The 19,871-nt window shown below is 43.3% G+C and overlaps 1 protein-coding gene across 1 annotated transcript in view; it reads left to right on the top strand.

Moving 5' to 3' along the window:
• LOC127436502 (plexin-A4) overlaps nt 1-19,871 on the top strand; it is a 334,355-nt gene that overhangs the window by 206,992 nt on the left and 107,492 nt on the right. Inside the window, exon 5 of the mRNA XM_051690704.1 lies at nt 1,851-1,951. Within this exon, the coding sequence (XP_051546664.1) occupies nt 1,851-1,951 (101 nt within the window). The remainder of the gene's footprint in view (nt 1-1,850; nt 1,952-19,871) is intronic.

Raw genomic sequence — 19,871 nt, 5'->3', positions numbered from 1 at the left:
ACTGCGCTTTTTTCTACACTGTTTACAAGGTTCTCACAAGGTCCTTGAAGTGCTTAAAGTGCCTGAATTTAGCTCTTACAAATATAAGTATTGGAATACATGGAAAATCTCTTTGTTTTGTTAAAAAGTGCTTGAGATTAAAACGGACCATTTCTTCCGTGTAATGTGTGTCCATCAAAGATGAAATCCTGCACTCCACTTTCATTTAGTAATGTGTCTTTTAATGTCCTCTCTGTTCTTTACAGTCAGATAAAAAAGTAAAAATAAATATAAATTTTGATCACAAATAGCACGGATGTGCTAAAAATCCAAGTTCTATTGCCTGTTCTGCACCGGATCAGCCTGAATGTAGCCAAGTATTTTTGAAGGCTTATTTGTTTGTGATCTTTTCTTATTGTGAAAAGTATATGAGAAACTTTTCTATTTTAACTTTGAAGATTTATATTGTTATTAAAGAACTTTATTTTGATGAGAAATTATAATGTGCATTTTGCGCAAACATTTTCAAAAAATACACAAAATGTTCTGCCATAATTATTTTTGTCTTGATTATGTTTTTCTACATTGCTTTTAATCCTAAATATATATAGATTGTGTCATGGGTCTAAATAATTTTACATTGATGTCACTCCACTGGGTGTGTTGAGATATTTGTGTTTTTGTAAGGATTTTCCAGAAAGAAAAAGAGTTTGACAGTAGTAAAGATGGAGTTGCAGTAAACACACTGACCAAGTGCTGGCACTGAACTAGACTGAAGCACTTAAAAATGAGCCGTTATTCACTGTAGCTGGCCACTCAGCTCTTATATAAACTTTATTCTCAAATCTTACATTCTCACTCTTGCTCACTTTCGCTCTCCATTCCTGATTGCAATTGATAATAGTCCCATTCTTCCTTTAAAAAATAAAAACACCACTGTGGTGAGGCCAGTAATGATGTGGTCTGTCATTCCCCCGTCTGACCGCTCTGGACCTATCGGCTGTCATCTAAGCTCTGATTGACAGTAGTCATCCACCAGTGACAGGTCATCAATCAACAGCCTAAAGAAAGCTGAGGCCAGAGAGCTGTAACCATGGAGACAGGGATGGTAGAGGGTCCTTTCCCTCCCAGCTATTACATATGCATTTCAGTCCAGATCTCTGCTTCTCTTCTCTTGCTTTCTTGAGTTTAAGGTGTTCAGTCTGTTTCACATCAGTCAGGCAGAGTGTCTCTCGATCTCTCAAGTGTTAATTGGCTATAAACTGAGAAATGCTCTGCTAGAGTCGATGTCTCGGGCTGAGCCCTCTTGGCAGATCCTGATGTTGATGCACCACATTTAAAGGATGCAAAGTCTCTGTTCTCTTCATTTGGGTGAAAGCACTTTCAGTTTCATGGTTGTTTTCCAAAGAGGGGGAAAAAATCTTAATTTTCAATATAAGAAGAAAATGTTTTTCCAAAATGCAGATCATGGGCATTAATTATGAAATTACATTCACAAATCCCATTGAATTCTCTCACATTGACAGCAGTTTGCAGTAACAAAGCAACTGGGAGTCATTCATTTTCAGTGAGATTTGCTGATTTAAGGCTACATTAATGATGATAATGTAAATGTATGCAAATGAGCAGTGAGGTGATGCAGTGACTACCAATGGAGGTGCAGACAATGAAACTCATATGCTCCACCTCCTGATACTGTTGGAAAGTCATAACACCTGCTAGCAGCCAATAGTACAGTGGCTTGCTGATTTCCAGATATTAAATCACTGATTGTGTAAGCACACTTTAAGAGAGATATGAATGACTCAAAATCTCACTTCAACAACCTAATATAATCTAACTTCTCTTTCTCTGTCTGTCTTTCTCTACAGCTAACGCGTGTCCCAGTGGAAGCATGTGAGCAGTATTCATCCTGTAACGAGTGTCTGGGATCTGGAGATCCTCACTGTGGCTGGTGTGTCCTACACAGCATGTAAGTACAACCCACCTGCTCTGTACATTATAAACAACCCCTCGCACACACTGAAAGTATCAGAAATCATCTGAAAGTACACAAACTCCCTGAGGATTACAAACCGTATAAGAAGGATGCGTTTTAGATGTATAAGTTGAAGAGACAATTGTTTAAACATGATCAAGGAAAAAGTTTTGTTGTAGGTCTTGTGTTCTTTTAAAGCACTTTTGGAGGATTCCAGCAGTTGTGTGTGTGTGTGTGCGCGCACGTAACACACTCACATAAACACAAATACTCGCACACAGCACACCTTTTCCACCCACTGTGTAGTATCTGAGGGTGATGGATGCTTTAGACCCTCAAGGGATGGCCACATTTCCCACTCCACTGTAAATTGAAAATTGGATTCTTGTTTTCTTTCTTTTTTGAGGACCCTGGAGAATCTGTATGTGTGTGTGTGTGTGTGTGTGTGTGTGTGTGTGTTGCAGGGCTATCTCAAACTTTCTCCACAACCTATATATTGCCCTGGTTATTGGTCTTCTAACACTCACATACACAAACGTCACCAGTGCCACTGAGGAGCGACAGGGCCAGAGAGGGTCTGGCAGACATTTGCAGTATTTCAAACTGAGAGCAACATTACTCTCTTAAGTGCTGGAGAAAGAGGGCAGAAGGGGAAGATGAGAGCAGAGAAATCAAGAGAGAGTGAGAGGAAGTAAAGAGATGTGTAGAGAGATGGTGGGTGTGCCAGGTACGTGCTGTCCAATCTTTCTCTCTCTCTCTCTCTCTCTCTCTCTCTCTCTCAGGGAATCAGAGTGCTATTAGACTAGAGAGAGACCACTGGCACAGCATTTGCCACATGGATGCCCAAGGTCAGGCATGCTTAAAATCTCACACTCATCCGTCTCTCAACCTTTTTCTCTCTCTCTCACTCCCTCTTGCTTTTTTCAAAGTGAGACCTGTGCATTAGTGCAGGATAGTGTAACAGGTAGTCAAATGGCCTGTACATGTTTCACTTCCTCCAGAGACTTTTCTTAGTTTCAGCCATGAGTTCTGCTGCTGTAGTCTACCAGCTCTGATCGAGAGCACTTCTTGATCCACCAGACGTGCAACAGGATAAAGCCTGACCATTTACTGTGGCATTAGCCATGGATTTTATTGTAATTTATTTTGTCATTTTACAGTTTATTTAAAAAAAATATTGGAGCTGGGAAATTTAACATCTTAATTTCCATGATTAAGAGTTGACTGTTTTACTTGTAAAAAAATAAAGCAATTAATGCAGTATCCATTTTTTCCCCACTTACTGTAACTTCACTAAAGATTTTTTCCACTCCCTGTGGCTAAAATTGGAGGTACATGTTCGACTCAACTGCACATCCTAGCACAGAAACGTCCTGGTTACTTGCGTAACCTCTGTTCCCTGATGGAGGGAACGAGATGTTGTGTCGATGTAGTGACACTAGGGGTCACTCTTGGGAGCCCGAGTCACCTCTGGTCTTTGATAAAAGGCCAATGAAAATTGCCGAGTGGTATTTGCATACCACTCCCCCGGACATACGGGTATAAAAGGAGCTGGTATGCAATCACTCATTCAGGTTTTATGCTGAGGAGCCGAGACAAGGTCCCGGATATTTCAGCGGGTAGTTCAGCGTTGTGGCAGGAGGGACACAACGTCTCATTCCCTCCATCAGGGAACGGAGGTTATGCAAGTAACCAGGACATCTGTCACTCACTCGACATTGTGTCGATGTAGTGACACTAGGGGTCCCTATACAAAACGCCGCAACTGGCTGAACTGTGTTACGTTAACTGGCAGTGTGTGATGGGCAGACCACTGTGTCTCATAGCCAGCGCACCAGGCCAGAACACCACTTAGCGAACAGATGCCACTTAAAGGCATACAGGCGCCTCGTAGAGGGGTCCCTAGCCTGAGTGATCGTGTCTACCACCGCGGTTGGTAGACCGCTTAGGTCTTCCATGTCCCGTCCAGGGGCCAGACATGGAGATTCTAGAGGTCTGCTTGCGGGTGCCAGATGGTGCCCCATCCCTGAGAAAGGTCGCGAGAAGCCTGAGGTCCGAGCACCACGTCTGGGTGGGCCAGTAGTGTGCTACCAGGATGACCTGCTCCTCATCCTCCCTGACCTTGCACAGGGTCTGTGCAAGTAGGCTCACCGGGGGAAACGCATGTTTGCAAAGTCCAGGGGGCCAGCTGTGTGCCAGCACGTCTATACCGAGAGGAGCCTCGATCAGGGCGTACCAGAGCGGGCAGTGGGAGGATTCTTGGGAGGCAAACAGGTCTACCTGGGCCTGTCTGAATCGACTCCAGATCAGCTGGACCATCTGAGGGTGGAGTCTCCACTCTCCCCTGAGGGTAACCTGCCGTGACAGTGTGTCCGCTGCAGTGTTGAGGTCACCCGGGATGAGAGTGGCTCGCAGCGACTTGAGGTGCTGCTGACTCCAGAGGAGGGAGGACATACAACGGGAGCGCAGACCGCCTTGACAGTTGACATATGCTACGGTTGCTGTGTTGTCTGTCCGAACTAACACGTGCTTGCCCTGGATCAACAGCCGGAACCTCCACAGGGCAAGTAGAATTGCCAGCAACTCGAGTCAGTTGATGTGCCAATGCAGCTGCAGACCCGTCCATAAGCCGGTGGCTGCGTGCCCATTGCAAACAGCGCCTCAGCCCGTTTTGGAGGTGTCTATCGTAAACATGACGCGCCTGGAGACCTGCTCTAGGGGAACGCCTGCCCGTAGAAACGTGAGGTCGGTCCAAGGGTTGAAGAGACGGTGACAGATCGGCGTGATGGCCATGCGATGTGTCCCGCGGCGCTATGTCCATCTCGGGACTCGAGTCTGAAGCCAGTGCTGAAGCGGTCTCATATGCATCAACCCGAATGGAGTGGCCACCGCTGAGGATGCCATATGCCCCAGGAGCCTCTGAAAGTGTTTCAGTGGAACTGCTGTTTTCTGTTTGAAAGCCTTTTGAACGGGGAGACTGCCACTGGAGCGCCAAACCTGCCACAATGGAGTGGTGGATGGTGGTCCTGATGACGGTCGTGCACACCGGGTATGTGACCCAGGGAACAAGGAAACCGCTCTTGCTGAACTCTTGGGTACTGCAGCCACTTGTGAATGCAGCGTAATTAAATGCAAAGGTAACAAAAGATTCTCCTCCCGGCCCTCCACCGGGGGATGGAGTGGTCTGCTTACCAGCTCCAGAGCATCGGGTTTCGTCATCACTGGGTGGCCCGTCTCAAGGGCGCTTCAAAGCCTTTCGTGGGTTCTTGGCGGCCACAAAACGGGTGGCGTCTGCTTCCTGCGGTGGGCCACAGGGTTGGGCTGTGGCTGAGCCGGTGCAGTCACCGCAGGGGGGGGTGTGGGATCTTGAGCCACGCTGGGGCAGGATGTGCTGGATATCCTCCTTCTGCTGCTTCACCGCTGAGAACTGCTGGGCAAAATCCAAGGTGTTGCCGGACTGGCCAACTTGGGAAATGGGGGCAGCAAGGAACCGTGCCCTGTCGGCCTCTCCCATCTCGACCAGGTTGAGCCAAAGGTGACGCTCCTGGACCACCAAGGTGGACATCGCCTGCCCGAGAGACCACGCCATGACCTTCGTCGCCCGGAGAGCGAGGTCGGTCGCCGAGCGCAGCTTCTGCATCAATAACGGGGCGGAACTACTCTCGTGCAGTTCCTTTAGCTCCTTGGCTTGGTGGACTTGCAGGAGAGCCATGGCATGCAGGGTGGAGGCGGCTTGTCCAGTGGCACCATAGGTCTTGGCCGTCAGAGATGACGTAAACCTACAGGCCTTGGATGGGAGCTTTGGGCGCCCGTGCCAGGTTGCAGCGCTCTGAAGGCATAGGTGCACCACGAGCGCCTTATCCACCAGGGGGATTGCCGAATAGCCCTCGGCTGCTCCACCATCGAGGGTAGTGAGGGCGGGGAAGCTGAAAGATCGGGACCGGGCAGTAAAAAGTGCCTCCCACGACCTTGTCAGCTCTTCATGCACTTCCAGGAAGAAAGGAACTGGGGCAGGTCATGGCTGTGAGCGGCACCGCGAGCCCAGGAACCAATCATCGAGCCGCATGGCTTCAGGGAAGAGCAGAGGGTTCCACTCTAGCCCGACGCTCGTGGCTGCCCGGGAAAGCATGTCGTCATCTTCGTGTCAGCCTGTGACTGGGCGACCACACCTGAAGGGAGGAGCCCAGCTGAGGCTTCCGTGTCCGACTGGACGAGCCCGCTCTCTCATGCTGTGCTCGAGAGCTTATCACCTCCGAATAAGAGGTCGAACTTGCCGTGAGACGAGCCGGCAGACTCATCCGGAAGCCCGATCGGGGCAGACAAGCGTGCTGGGGAATGGGAGGTCCGTGGGGGGATACCCAGCGGAGGTGGTCCCATTGGGGTCCCCAAATCGCCCCCAGTGCTAGCCGCACTGGCCTCATACCCGTGGGTTGAAGGACCGAGGAGGGGAGCCTCTGGGGTGGCTTGTTTTCTTACGAAGGTAAGCCGTGACTGCATCGTTGCCATGGACATGTTCTTGCAATGAGTACATGACCCATCCATGAACGCTGTCTCTGCATGAGCAGTGCCCAGACACGAAAGACAGTGATCGTGACTGTCAGAAGGCGAGAGATAACAAGCGCAACCAGGAATAACACACAAAAGACATTCCGTTTGTGCCGCTCTTTCAGAGATATATACTCTTTTAGAGAAATATACTCTTTTATTTCTGCCGAAGCGCCCAGGGGCATTCTCTGCAGTGCACCAGTGCAGAGGGGGGAGAAGCCACTGAAATGCACCGTCAGATCCAGCAGAGGTGAATGAACAGCTCAGTGCGCATGACCGTTCGGCTCCGAAGAGAAAATCTGAATGAGTGGTTGCATACCAGCTCCTTATATACCCGTATGTCCGGGGGAGTGGTATGCAAATACCACTCGCCAATTTTCATTGGCCTTTTATCAAAGACCAGAGGTGTCTTGGGCTCCCAAGAGTGACCCCTAGTGTCACTACATTGACACAACGTCGAGTGAGTGACAGATAGGGAACAGATTCTGCAGAGCGCACACTTCTTCATTATACGTGACACATGTCCCGGCCATAATAAACACAGGAGCAGATTTACTACATGGAGAATGTAGACTTTACCCGCAGTCTGGTGAGTCAGGTGAGGAGAGATTTTAAACTTCAGCAAATTAATCTTCAGCATTCAGTTTGTTTTATATCTGTATGTATAGTGTCTAATTATTGGCAAGGTACACTTAAGTTTTATCTTGCCAATAAAGCTTGTCATAAATTGAGTCTGCCCATTCAATCCGATTAAAAAAAAAGGCCACTGGAAAGCGCAGAATATTTTGCCCAACTTTTACAGCATGTCCACTGATTAAATGGCATGTATACATAATATTGTATCATTTTTATTGTAATATTGTCTTATAGTGGCATATATATGTCGGAGTCAAAATGATAATAAATACAGCAACAGTTTTTTTTAGGTGGTTGAAGGGCAACTGCTCTCAGGAAATTTTTATGATGGATACAAACACAACCATGATGACTACAAATGTATACAATGATCAGCCACAACATTAAAACCACATGCCTAATATTGTGTTCGTCCCCCTCGTGCCGCCAAAACAGCACCAACCTGCATCTCAGATTAGCAATCTGAGATGCTATTCTTCTCTCCACAATTGTACAGAGCGATTATCTGAGTTACCATAGACTTTATCAGTTCGAACCAGTCTGGCCATTCTTTGTTGACCTCTCTCATCAACAAGGCATTTCCGTCCACAGAACTGCCGCTCACTGGATGTTTTTTGTTTTTGGCATCATTCGAAGTAAATTCTAGAGACTGTTGTGTGTGAAAATCTCAAGAGATCAGCAGTTACAGAAATACACAAACCAGCCCATCTGGCACCAACAATCATGCCACTCTCCAAATTACTGAAATCAAATTTTTCCCCATTCTGATAGTTGATGTGAACATTAACTGAAGCTCCTGATCCGTATCTGCATGCTTTTATGCACTGCACTGCTTCCACACGATTGGCTGGTTAGATAATCGCATGGATGTTTGTTGGTGCCAGACGGGCTGGTTTGAGTATTTCTGTAATTGCCGATCTCCTGGGATTTTCACACACAACAGTCTCTAGAATTTATTCCGAATGGTGCCAAAAACAAAAAACATCCAGTGAGCGGCAGTTCTGTGGACGGAAATGCTTTGTTGATGAGAGAGGCCAACAGAGAGTAGCCAGACTGGTTCGAACTGACAAAGTCTATGGTAACTCAGATAACTGCTCTGTGGTGAGAAGAATAGTATCTCAGAATGCTATTCTTAGATGCGGGTTGGCGCTGTTTTGGCGGTATGAGGGGGACCTACACAATATTAGGCAGGTGGTTTTAATGTTGTGGCTGATCGGTGTATAGATGTCCTCCTGTCATCTGCATGAGCCAAACCATCCCAATCTTACTGCATGGTCTCACATTCACGGCCTGTGTCACCTTTTATTTTGGACTCCTTTTTCTTTCTCTGCATTTTCACATTGTCCTACTCATCCCTTTTTTGTTTCTTTTACTTTTTTATACTACTTTCCAAGTGAAAGTGAACAGCACCATTCTCAGATGGAATCAGGCAATCAGACCTGGCCTCCCCAGTTCCCCGGCTGATTGATTGCCCTGGAGTTTACCTTTCCTATTCACTCCTTCCCTGCATACTTAACCATGGTCCCTGTAACTCGAGTCCTGCCCAGAGTGGGCTCTCGCACGCCAAGTCTGGCTTCTGCCACAGATCCCAGTGTTTGTCTGCTGTATTCCACCTGTTTTTTCATAGGTAACAGTAGTTAAAGCAGCATAGCTCAACAATGATATTCCACAAAATGGATTCCCCCTCATGCAGTGAATGTACAGTTGTTGTTTTTAATGGTAGATGAAAGCCACAGTAAACAGATCGATAGAGAGAAGTGCAGAGACGAAAAGTTTGAGAGCATTCACACATTGAGTCTGGCTGGTAATCCAGGTGGAATGTGGGAATGGATCCACTGGGCATTTTCAATCACAAGCCTGTCTGTCTAACTTGGAGAGATAGAATGACGGACAACATGAGTAAAAGCGAGAGTGAGAAAAAGGAATTTTGTTCAGTGACCAAACCACCTCCATTTCAGTTATTATCTAGTGTGGTAGGTTGGGCAAGTCCTGTACACAAAAGATTGATCTGCAATCCTCTTCTTAATGGTGTAGTTGTGGGACATCCTTATATATGACACAAACAACTAGAGCACTGTATTTTGTAAGCTGTGAGCTATTTTGTGAGGTTTAATGCTTAAAAGTAAAGAACTATGTTTAAAATGTTTAATGTAAAAAACATTTAACAAGATTAAAGGTTTTCAACCTTTCTATAAACCTTTTAAAATGTTTAGAGATTTCTGCATTCTACTTTGTTCCGCTGTGCTGCATTTGGCTGTTTTTGAATGGAAGAACGTGTCCTGTTTGAACTGTCCCTTAGAATCTATTTCTTCCTGATCTTACAGTATCCTTCAAAATGAATTTTAATGTAGCCTAATGTAGCCTATTGTAGTCAATTTTATTTAGTCATATTAAATAATATTTTTGAATAAAACCAATTAATTTATTTCTTACCACATGATGCACTTTTTAGGTTACCTGACAAAAAATGTTTTACAGTGTACTTGCAGAATTTTGAGTTAGCATCACATAAGGGATCATACAAACTAAACCCTGTGTTCAGAATTAACCTGTCTTCTCTAATCATCACTGAACTCACCTTGTTAATGAGAGAGAAAGAACAAGCATTACTTGTAAATCTGTTGAAGGTGTCTCCAGTTGGGATGAATTTCCTTTCAGAGTTTTGCCTGCAGGGCATGAATGTTGTACTTTTGACTGATTCTAGAAATCAGTCTGCTACCATTAGCGATTCCACCATGACAGTCTAACAGTCACTAGGCCGGGCTGTGCAGGGCCTTGGTTGTGACTCTGTCTGCACTACATGAGTGTATGGCAGACTGCAAGAAGGTTGTAATAACAGATTAATGCTGAGTAACAGACAGAGGTTCAACCTTTATGAGCTCACAGTTCACCCACATGCGTTAATGAAGCTTTGAGCTTTATCAGATTGCTCTGCTATTAGAGAAGATGGAGGTTGAGGGAGCAATGTGTGATTCAATAGTGCTGCTTTCAATGGTCAACCCTATGGTCTTGAGGGTGCTTGTATGATCTTTTTCTTGCTGCCTAGTGCCTATTCTTAGGCATCCTAACTGTCATCGAACCTCATAAGTGACCAGTTTATTCTACGTAGGCAACAACTCTGAGTGCCACTCAAATAGAGCTCCGCATACAAAATTCAACCAGTATGGTCCTAAGCTACATACATACATGAACATACATTGCACACAAACATATTGGGTAAAATAATCAGTTTTAATTATGCTAAACTATTATTCAATAATTTTGAGAATTGAATACAGAGTTTGAAACTGCCTTAGAATTTGGTCAAAACTCAATGTCTTAAGAAGCAACCTAAGTCGCATTTCCTTTTATCTTGCATAGTTTTGTTCATGGTTTTCAAGTATAAGGGCATGCATCAAATTACATTATTTTTCTATTGATGTCAACAACAAAAGCTACAGGAAGTTCCCTATCTGTCACTCACTTGACGTTGTGTCAATGTAGTGACATTAGGGGTCACTCTTGGGAGCCCAAGACACCTCTGGTCTTTGATAAAAGGCCAAAGAAAATTGGCGAGTGGTATTTGCATACCACTCCCCCGGACATACGGGTATAAAAGGAGCTGATATGCAACCACTCATTCAGATTTTCTCTTCGGAGCCGAACGGTCTGAGCTGACTGTTTATTCACGTCTGCTGGATCTGACGGCGCATTTCAGTGGCTTCTCCCTCCTCTGCACTGGTGCACTGAAGAAGAGAGTATATTTTTCTAATAGAGTATATTTCTCTAAAAGAGCGGCACACATGGAACGTCTTTTTAAAGATGCCTTTCCGATTGTGTGTTATTCCTGGTTGTGGTCGTTACCTCAACTTCTGACGGTCACGATCACTGTCTTTTGTGTTTGGGCGGGACCCACGCGGAGACAGCGTTCGTGGATGGATCATGTTCTCACTGCGAGAACATGACCATGGCAACGTTGAAAGCAAGCCACCCCAGCGGCTCCCTGCCTCGGTCCTTCTACCTATGAGTATGAGGCCAGCGAGGCTAGCTGGGCAAAGCTGATGAGCTCTCGAGCGCGGCATTGGAGAGCGGGCTCGTCCAGTCGGACGCAGAAGCATCAGCTGGGCTCCACCCCTCGGGTGCTGTTGCCCAGTCACAGGCCGATGTGGAAATGACGGACATGCTTTCCCGGGCAACCGCGAGCATCGGGCTAGAGTGGAACCCTCCGCTCTTCCCTGAACCCTCGCGGCTCGATGATTGGTTCCTGGGCTCACGGCGCCGCTCAAAGCAGCTACGCCCCGCTCCAGTTCCTTTCTTCCCGGAAGTGCATGAGGAGCTGACAAGATCGTGGGAGGCACCTTTCACTGCCCGGTCCTGATCTTTCAGCTCCCCTGCCCTCACTACCCTCGATGGCGGAGCGGCCAGGGGCTATTCGGCCATTCTCCCGGTGGAAAAGGCATGCGCGGTGCACCTATGCCCGCAGAGTATCGCCACCAGGCGCGGATACCTAAAGCTTCCGTCCAAGACCTGTAGGTTCACATCGTCCCTGATGGCCAAAGCCTACAGTGCCGCTGGACAAGCTGTACTTTTTTTAGGGAGTGGGAAAAGTGGGTAGCCGACTTGTCCCAAAGGACACTCATAACAGTGTTGGGGGAGGTTACGTGTCGCCTGGTGCGCTGGCTATGAGGCACACAGTGGTCTGCCCGTCACACACTGCCAGTTCACGTAACACAGTTCAGCCAGTTGTGGCGTTTTTGTATGGGGACCCCTAGTGTCACTACATCGACACAACGTCGAGTGAGTGACAGATGGGGAATGTCCTGGTTACTTGCGTAGCCTCCGTTCCCTGATGGAGGGAACGAGACGTTGTGTCCCTCCTGCCACAACGCTGAACTACCCTCTGAAATGGCCAGAACCTTGTCTCGGCTCCTCAGCATAAAACCTGAATGAGTGGTTGTACACCAGCTCCTTTTATACCCGTATGTCCGGGGGAGTGGTATGCAAATACCACTCACAATTTTCATTGGCCTTTTATCAAAGACCAGAGGTGTCTCGGGCTCCCAAGAGTGACCCCTAGTGTCACTACATCGACACAACGTCTCGTTCCCTCCATCAGAGAACGGAGGTTACGCAAGTAACCAGGATGTTTTCTCTCCCCCCTTTTAAAAATGTATGAGCATATTTATTTATATGCTATGAGCCCATTATTATCCCGTTTGTTTCCTAATTTCAAACATCATTCAAACAGAATTACACAGAAGGAAAGGCTCCTCATTACCATGGTTAGGTCAATGTAGCTAGTCTTAAATAATAGTAGGCCAATAATAATAATAAATTATATATTGATGAAAACAAATAAAAAATACTAGCCAAAACACATTTTGAAACTGCCACTGTTGATATAAAAATGAGGTCTAATAGATTCTACCTATAGATTATTTCATGTGAAACTATAACATTTTGTCAAAATATAACAGTTACTTTTACTCATGTAAAATCGTGAAACAATTTTGTAACAATTTTTTTAGCGCAAAGAGTGTTGCTCTTTTCCTCATCAGTGCTGTTTGGCATGTCAGGACTGCCTACTGTTTGAGAGGTTTGACTTGACTTCCTCCGTAACGCTTTAAACTAGAAAAGTCTCACCAGAATTGAATTGGGTCACATCAGATTTGAGGTCAGCGCACCGCAATATCGAGGGAAGCCCGGTAGTTGCGGGTGTGCGTCAGAGAGCAGAGCAGATCATTAGCGTGAGCTGGTAGGCCTACCATTACACTTGCGTTAATGCTTTAATCACACCGCGGAAATATTGCAGTGCAGATGAGAAGCCTTTAGCTGAATGCAAGATTGTCATTAATAAATCTCTTCAGTAAATATTATATTATCATTAAATAATCTCTGTCATTTGTGCGGCCGCCGAAAAATCTTCAATGGGAGAACCATGGCATTGTTCTTTCCCTGCTGTCCACGACCCAGTCCGAATAGACCTGCGACCCCCTTTTGGGTCGCGACCCACCAGTTGAGAAACACTGCCGTAGAAAGATATATGTCTGGTAGCTGTCAAATTGTATTTGAGATGGTATGCACTGAATTGAAAGTAATAATGATTACACTGTTTCCTGTTGTTAGTCAGCCACAGAAACATGACACATAGTAGCAGAGATTTCTTAGTTTGTCCACGTATCTCTGTATGGTTTTGTGTTAAGTGAGGTCAATATATTGGCTAGCAGAGCATGAATATACTAAATGTACACTGCAACTGAGAGCAGGTCTTTTTTTTTATGAGACCGTTCACTCCAGTCTTCCAGAGATGTCAGAAGTCAGCAGAGTTCCACACAATCACCAGAGAGAGAAGGAAAACAACAAACTGAAAGGAATGGATGCCTTGTGTGTGTGTGTGTGTGTGTGTGGTGTGTGTGTGTGTGTGTGTGTGTGTGTGTGTGTGTGTGTGTGTCTAAAACTCACTTGGGAAGATTGTGTGACACAAAATTAACAATGCATTAACTCAGTCTCAGGATATTTGGCTCTGACCTTCAGTTTGTCGACTGACTCACCACACTTTTTTTTTTTTCCTTCTTTTACCACTGATGCTGGTGAACAGTGTAACCTAATCCCAGGCCTTGATTCCATGAAAGTTTAAACACAGGGGCATTGGAACGTTCAGCTAATTGACTTTCTATTGTGTTGAGGAGGCAAGAAAAAGGAAAAAGAGAAAGAAGGAACAAAAGTGAGATAGGCAAAAAGAACAAATGAAAGCAAGACAGACAGACAAAACAAAAAGCAAAAGCAAGATAGACAGACAAACTAATCAAATGAAAGAATTGCACAGACAAAATGATCACATGAAAGCAAGCAAGAGACAAAAAGAACAGACAAAAACAAGATAGACTAAAGGAACAAACGAAAGCAATACAGACAGGCAAAAGGATCAAACAAAAGCAAGATAGACAAACAAAAGAATCAAATGAAAGCAAGAGATATAGACTAAATGAACAAACAAAAACAAGACAGACAGACAAAAGCAACAAACGGAAGAAAGACAGACAGAAGGAACAAACGAAAGCAATGCATAGACAAATGGATCAAATAAAAGCCAAAAAAAAAAAAAAAGACAGACAAAAGGAACAAACGAAAACAAGTGTAAGGAAATGCAGTTATACCCATGAGAGAGACCAGTATTAACAATGTTAGTTTAGTTTAGTTTAGTTTTAACAGAGACTATTTAGCAGAGACTGGCCATTTCTATTTAAATGAATGGGAGAAATTGGAACACCCAATCAAGAAGCTCTCGCGCCCAACGGTCAACGGATATAGAAAGGAAGTCCCGCCTTACAGGTAAAAGAGCCAATAACCTTTTAGATACAGACAGCGCCTGTCAATCATCTCGCAAACGCACATACACATTAGCTATACAAGCTGGGAAAATTGTGTGTTTTAGCATAATATGAGGTCAAGATGCACAATTTATGATTCCAATATTATCTGATTTTATTGCTGTTTTGAAATATGTTCTTTGATCATAATCTTGACCGAACGTTTTTGAGATTTCGGTAGCCCCCCATTCAAGTAGATAGGAGCTGCACTGGCATGACTGGAAATAGCCTCCTGAGAGCGTTCCAAAGATGGCTGACAGTGGACTGACTTTGCTAGAAAGACTTTGGTTTCAATCAGTAGAGAGAGATTTTACTGAAGACAAAGTTCTCCATATTTCCATCGGCAAAAAGACAGAAAGAGAAAATTAGTTGAGGATCTAACCTTGAACTAACTTAGATTACAGAAACAACAGTAATTATAGGCATGTGCAAATGAATTGACACCATCCCTTACAAGTACAGAGATCTCATAGGTGAACAATACAGATAATTCTAGAAATCTTACAACCATGGTGTTCTGTTTAACTATGTGAATGCAATCATTCAAAAGATTATATTTTTATAACACTAAGTCAAGTTGGTAAGCAGAAATGGGTCAGAGGTGTGTCTCCTTTTAGATACGCTGGCATCCAGTCCCTCTGACTAAGTTACATGATTCTCAAAACTCCAAACAATCACTGCAATCACATCATTAGCAGAACAAAACAGAGGGCTATCTTTCCCTCAAGGTTGAGTCAGGCCTCACTGGGACACAGGCCTTATCCAGCTGGAACAAACATGACAATAGAACAGTATGTCCGAACAGAGCATTGTTAGGCAGAAATATACTTTTAGTGATGAATGCTAAGTATGTATTTGTGTCAGTAATTAATGACCTAAAACTTAAACACAATAAAACTCTTACTTTGATCAATGAAATAGTTACAACTCACATGTATATCTGTTCTCTTGGAGCCAGGCTAAATGAGTAAGCACTGTTACTGCATTCCTCATAGAAATCAGACCCTCAGTCACACCTCAGAGGAAAAATACACAAATGACCTGTAACATTAATAATTATAACATAGGGGGCCTGGGTAGCTCAGTGGTAAAGATGCTGGCTACCACCCCTGGAGTTCGCTAAATCGCTAGAGTGACTCCAGCCAGGTCTCCTAAGCAACCAAATTGGCCCAGTTGCTAGGGAGGGTAGAGTCACATGGGGTAACCTCCTCGTGGTCACTATAATGTGGTTCGTTCTCAGTGGGGTGCGTGGTGAGTTGAGCGTGGATGGCGTGAAGCCTCCACACACGCTGTGTCTCCGTGGCAATGCACTAAACAAGCCACGTGATAAGATGCGCGGGTTGACGGTCTCAGACGCAGAGACAGCTGGGATTCGTCCTCTGTCACCCGGATTGAGGCGAATCACTGCGCGACCATGAGGACTTAAAAGCACATTGGGAATTGGGCATTCCAAATTGGGAGAGAAAAGAAAAAAAAAATTATAACACACATGATTAAAAAACGCTTTGATTGCCTTTTGATTATAACAATTACTAGTGAATTCTAGTGTATTCAGCTCATCAATAGGCCGAAGAGACAGGGATACACCTGCTCCTTCAACTGACAGACAAAAGGATCAAACAAAAGCATGACAGAAAGACAGACAAAAGGAACAATTTAAAGAAAGCAAAGAAGAACAAAAGTAAAAGAACATGCAAAAGAGCAAGAACAAAATAAGAAAGAGATGAACAGTACACAGTAAAAACCTGAAATTATTATGCAAGACATAAGTCCTAAATGAATGATGATTAATATGCTGTACTGAAGCCTTAGCTGCATCTTTCATTTAAATACTGCAGTTAGTAGATAAACCTGAGGCCTCAAATGCCCCTTTAATAAAACCCCTATGATATATATATATATATACAGTTATAAGACATAGCAAAGACCTGTCTGATTGGAGAGCAGGGCAACTGTTTAGACTTGAGTGCTGCTTAGTCAAGCCGTCCGGCAAGTTTGTTGTTCCCAATCAACCTTGAAATAACCTCTCCTCACTGTAAACAAAGGAGCAATGCCACCTTCTCCAGACTCCTGTTTACCCAGTAGATCTCTAGAAGAGTGTGTTAGTCTTGGAAAACAGGAGCAGAGAGGTAAAAATCTAAAACTCAGAGAAGGAATGGTACTCTCTAACTTTAAATGTTCAGATGTGTAATTTATGAAGCAGTTTGTTTACTTGTTGTGGCTTTAATTTTTACTCATCTGATCCCTGTCTGCCTCTCTGGTCCCCTGTGACTTGGAGAGTTTGATTTGTTTGTCTTGATAGGATGGATAGGGTTTGTGTGTCATTTTAATTAGTATTGTTGTCTATCCTTTTTTTTTTTTTTTTTTACAGTTTTTTACTGACTGTGAGGGATAATCTGTAGAATTAAGCAGAATGTATTTAGAAATGGTGAAATGTGAAACAAAGTGTTAAATACACAGTTTTGCCTTTCAAGTGAATGGGTAATTATAAATGGAAATCAAATAAAATTGTTATGAACAGGGATTGCATATAATTTTGTGAGTGACACACATTAATATACTGTGTAAATCTGTTGAGCCTATCCATAGCATTCATGTCATCTGAGAATTATGCCAGATTGAGTGGAAAACATATTCATCACAGTTTAACAACATTACATCCATCCTTGACAATCCCACCAGTTCCCGGGGGTTGCAATGAAAATAACTCTCCTGACTGCTTTACAAATGTTGTGGAAACATTGCCAAAATGTTTTGCAGGCAGACATTTTGCACAGAGTGTGATTGAACAGCAATTGTGATGGTTTGGCATGGTGTGGAGACAGATAGGTTGTAAATCATAATTAAGATGGAAAAAATAAGGCTGTCAGATTTCCGCTCTCATTCTGAAAAAGGCGAAGACAGAGGATGACAGGAAGAGATTGGAGCTGATTTACAGAGATGCAAATTCACACTCCAGTATAATATATTTATATATCTTCATTAGGTTGACAATGAGATGGATATAATTTTGCGCAAAATCAAGAATTTTTATTTATCTCTCTCCACCACTTTCTTTGACAGCCTGTTTCTGAGGCTTATGAGAGAGATAAAATCATTGTTTAACAGTGTAATGGTCAGTTTCCTGTATGAAAAACTTTGCAGAGAACTGACATCCACAAGTGACTAGCTAAATAATTTTTTTATTTTTTTTTATTTTATTTTTTTTGTCATCTGGAGCTTTTAGAGTTGTATCTGTATTGGTTTGTTTTGAAATAATTTAACCTTTATTTTAGCATTTTTCATATTTATTTTAGAGTGTTTCAGCGTTTTTCTCGTGATAATGCCCTAGAATGATGCCATTAACTTATTATCTGAGATGATGGACTTTAAGTGTACAATGGTGATCTTTCTGGTTACCAGCCCTTATTTAAAAACATTTAAGAAGATCCTATGGCCATTTAGACTCTGTTTTGTTTTGGAAATGATCAGCCGCTAAGTCATGTTCTGATCAAAGTCAATATTCTGGAAATGTTACAGCTATGACCTCCTTTTTCTGTCAGCATTAATAAATTCTCTCTGACATCTGGGGCCATATGCATATTGCATATACCCTTGTCCTCTAGCTTTCTAAAATGCAGGGCTGTACCTTCTTGTCCAGAACTTGCATATGTGTGGCTGCATTCGGAGAGGTTTTAAAGCAGTTGTCTTTGATTTGCTATAAGTGTACGTGTTTGTTGACTGCAAGGCCTCTGTTTATGCCACTAGAAGAGCCTCTCCCCTGCAGGGCCTTCCCCAGCATTCTGTTCTAATACAAGATCAGAAAAGAAACTGTCATTGTCTTTTATAGCTTTATTCTTGTGTTATCGTCTCTATAAAAGTCTGTCAGGAGCAGTCACAGGAAATGGTGGTGCAGTGAAAGTCTTTGAGTCTAGTGTGATGCTGAAACTCTTTAGGAGTGCAGTCTTCATGAAATATCTCACCACTGAGTCTTTGTAGTGGCTTCCTAGTGCTATAACTTTGCATTTTGGTATCTTATCTTTTTGGTTTATTTTAAATGGGTTATTTATTGTAATGAGCAACCGAGTGTTCCTTTTCGTTCCTCTTATGAGATATTTGCTACGTTTATTGTAAACATATTGTAACTTCCTTCCCAATCCAAAAATGAAAACTATTTATGGCATTATTTTTTAAGATCCTCACTATGCAACATTTTCCACAAGTGCTTAAAATTTTGCCCAGTTTCATATATATATATATATATATATATATATATATATATATATATATATATATATATATATATATATTAGTATATATAGTAGACATTTTAGTAACACATTTTGCAGCATTTATTAATCCTAATTAAAGTCAATTTAGTCCATTTCTGAAATAAAATGGTTCATTGTTAGTTCATAATGCATTGTGTACAACTTTTGATTAAAAATGAATTTGTTATATGTTGAAATTAACATTGATCGAGATTAATGAGCAGTGAAATTATTTTTATTCTTAGTTCATGCAAGAGTTATCAATGTATACAAAGTGTTGGCATACGGTATATATTGTTGTGTTTTAAGTTTCAGAGAAATGGTGATAAATTGTTATGAACAACTAAATTATGACTGTTTTAGGTGCAAAAACTTTACTTACATTATAATTACACATCAAGGAAAAAAAAGTAAAATGACAAAAATGCATGATATGACCCTTTTAAAGAATATTTGTCACTTCTTGGGTACTGTTTTTGAACAAAGACTCAGAGCATTTCTTGAAAGATCTCCTCGAGTTGAGTCAGCCTTGAGCTGTTTTGGACCCAATACACGCAGGGCACCCTCTGTGCCCAGTGGAGAGTGGTGTCTCCCTGGGGAGCAGGACTAACTCTGTTGCCCCTGGCACTGAGCTCTTGAAGGGTTTGGAAGGTGGAATTTAAGGGTGGCTAAGAGAAAGTAACATGCTCGAAAAGTAACAGAGGCATCAGGACAGAACAACAGCCACACTCACAACTGTCATGGAGATCTCTGAGAAAGCAGGCAGCCCTACACGACTCAACCTATCCCTCACTGTCAACATGCTGTCTCAACAAAAATAGCAAGAGACAAAGAGAGAAAGAGAGAGAGAGAGAATGAAAGGATGGGAGACAGGAAGAGGGGTGGCCTGTCCAGGTGTGACAGAGCGTGAACTAGACAAAGGATACAGACACACCTGAGAGAGAGAGAGAGAGAGAGAGAGTAGGGAGTGAGAATAGAGGCATTGATTGAAAAGACAGGAAATAGATGTGGATGAAGTTAAGGAGGCATATACAGAGTGTATTTACAGAGAGAAAGATATAGATGGGTGGATGAGAGTGTTTTTGGCAGCAGGGCTTCTCTGTGCTGCTGATTAACGAGCAGTAGTTCATAAAG

Source organism: Myxocyprinus asiaticus, chromosome 47, assembly GCF_019703515.2.
Source record: "Myxocyprinus asiaticus isolate MX2 ecotype Aquarium Trade chromosome 47, UBuf_Myxa_2, whole genome shotgun sequence".
In the NCBI taxonomy this organism is placed as follows: domain Eukaryota; kingdom Metazoa; phylum Chordata; class Actinopteri; order Cypriniformes; family Catostomidae; genus Myxocyprinus; species Myxocyprinus asiaticus.
The sequence above is the reverse complement of the archived record's forward strand: the minus strand, read 5'-3'. Positions and strand labels throughout refer to the sequence as shown.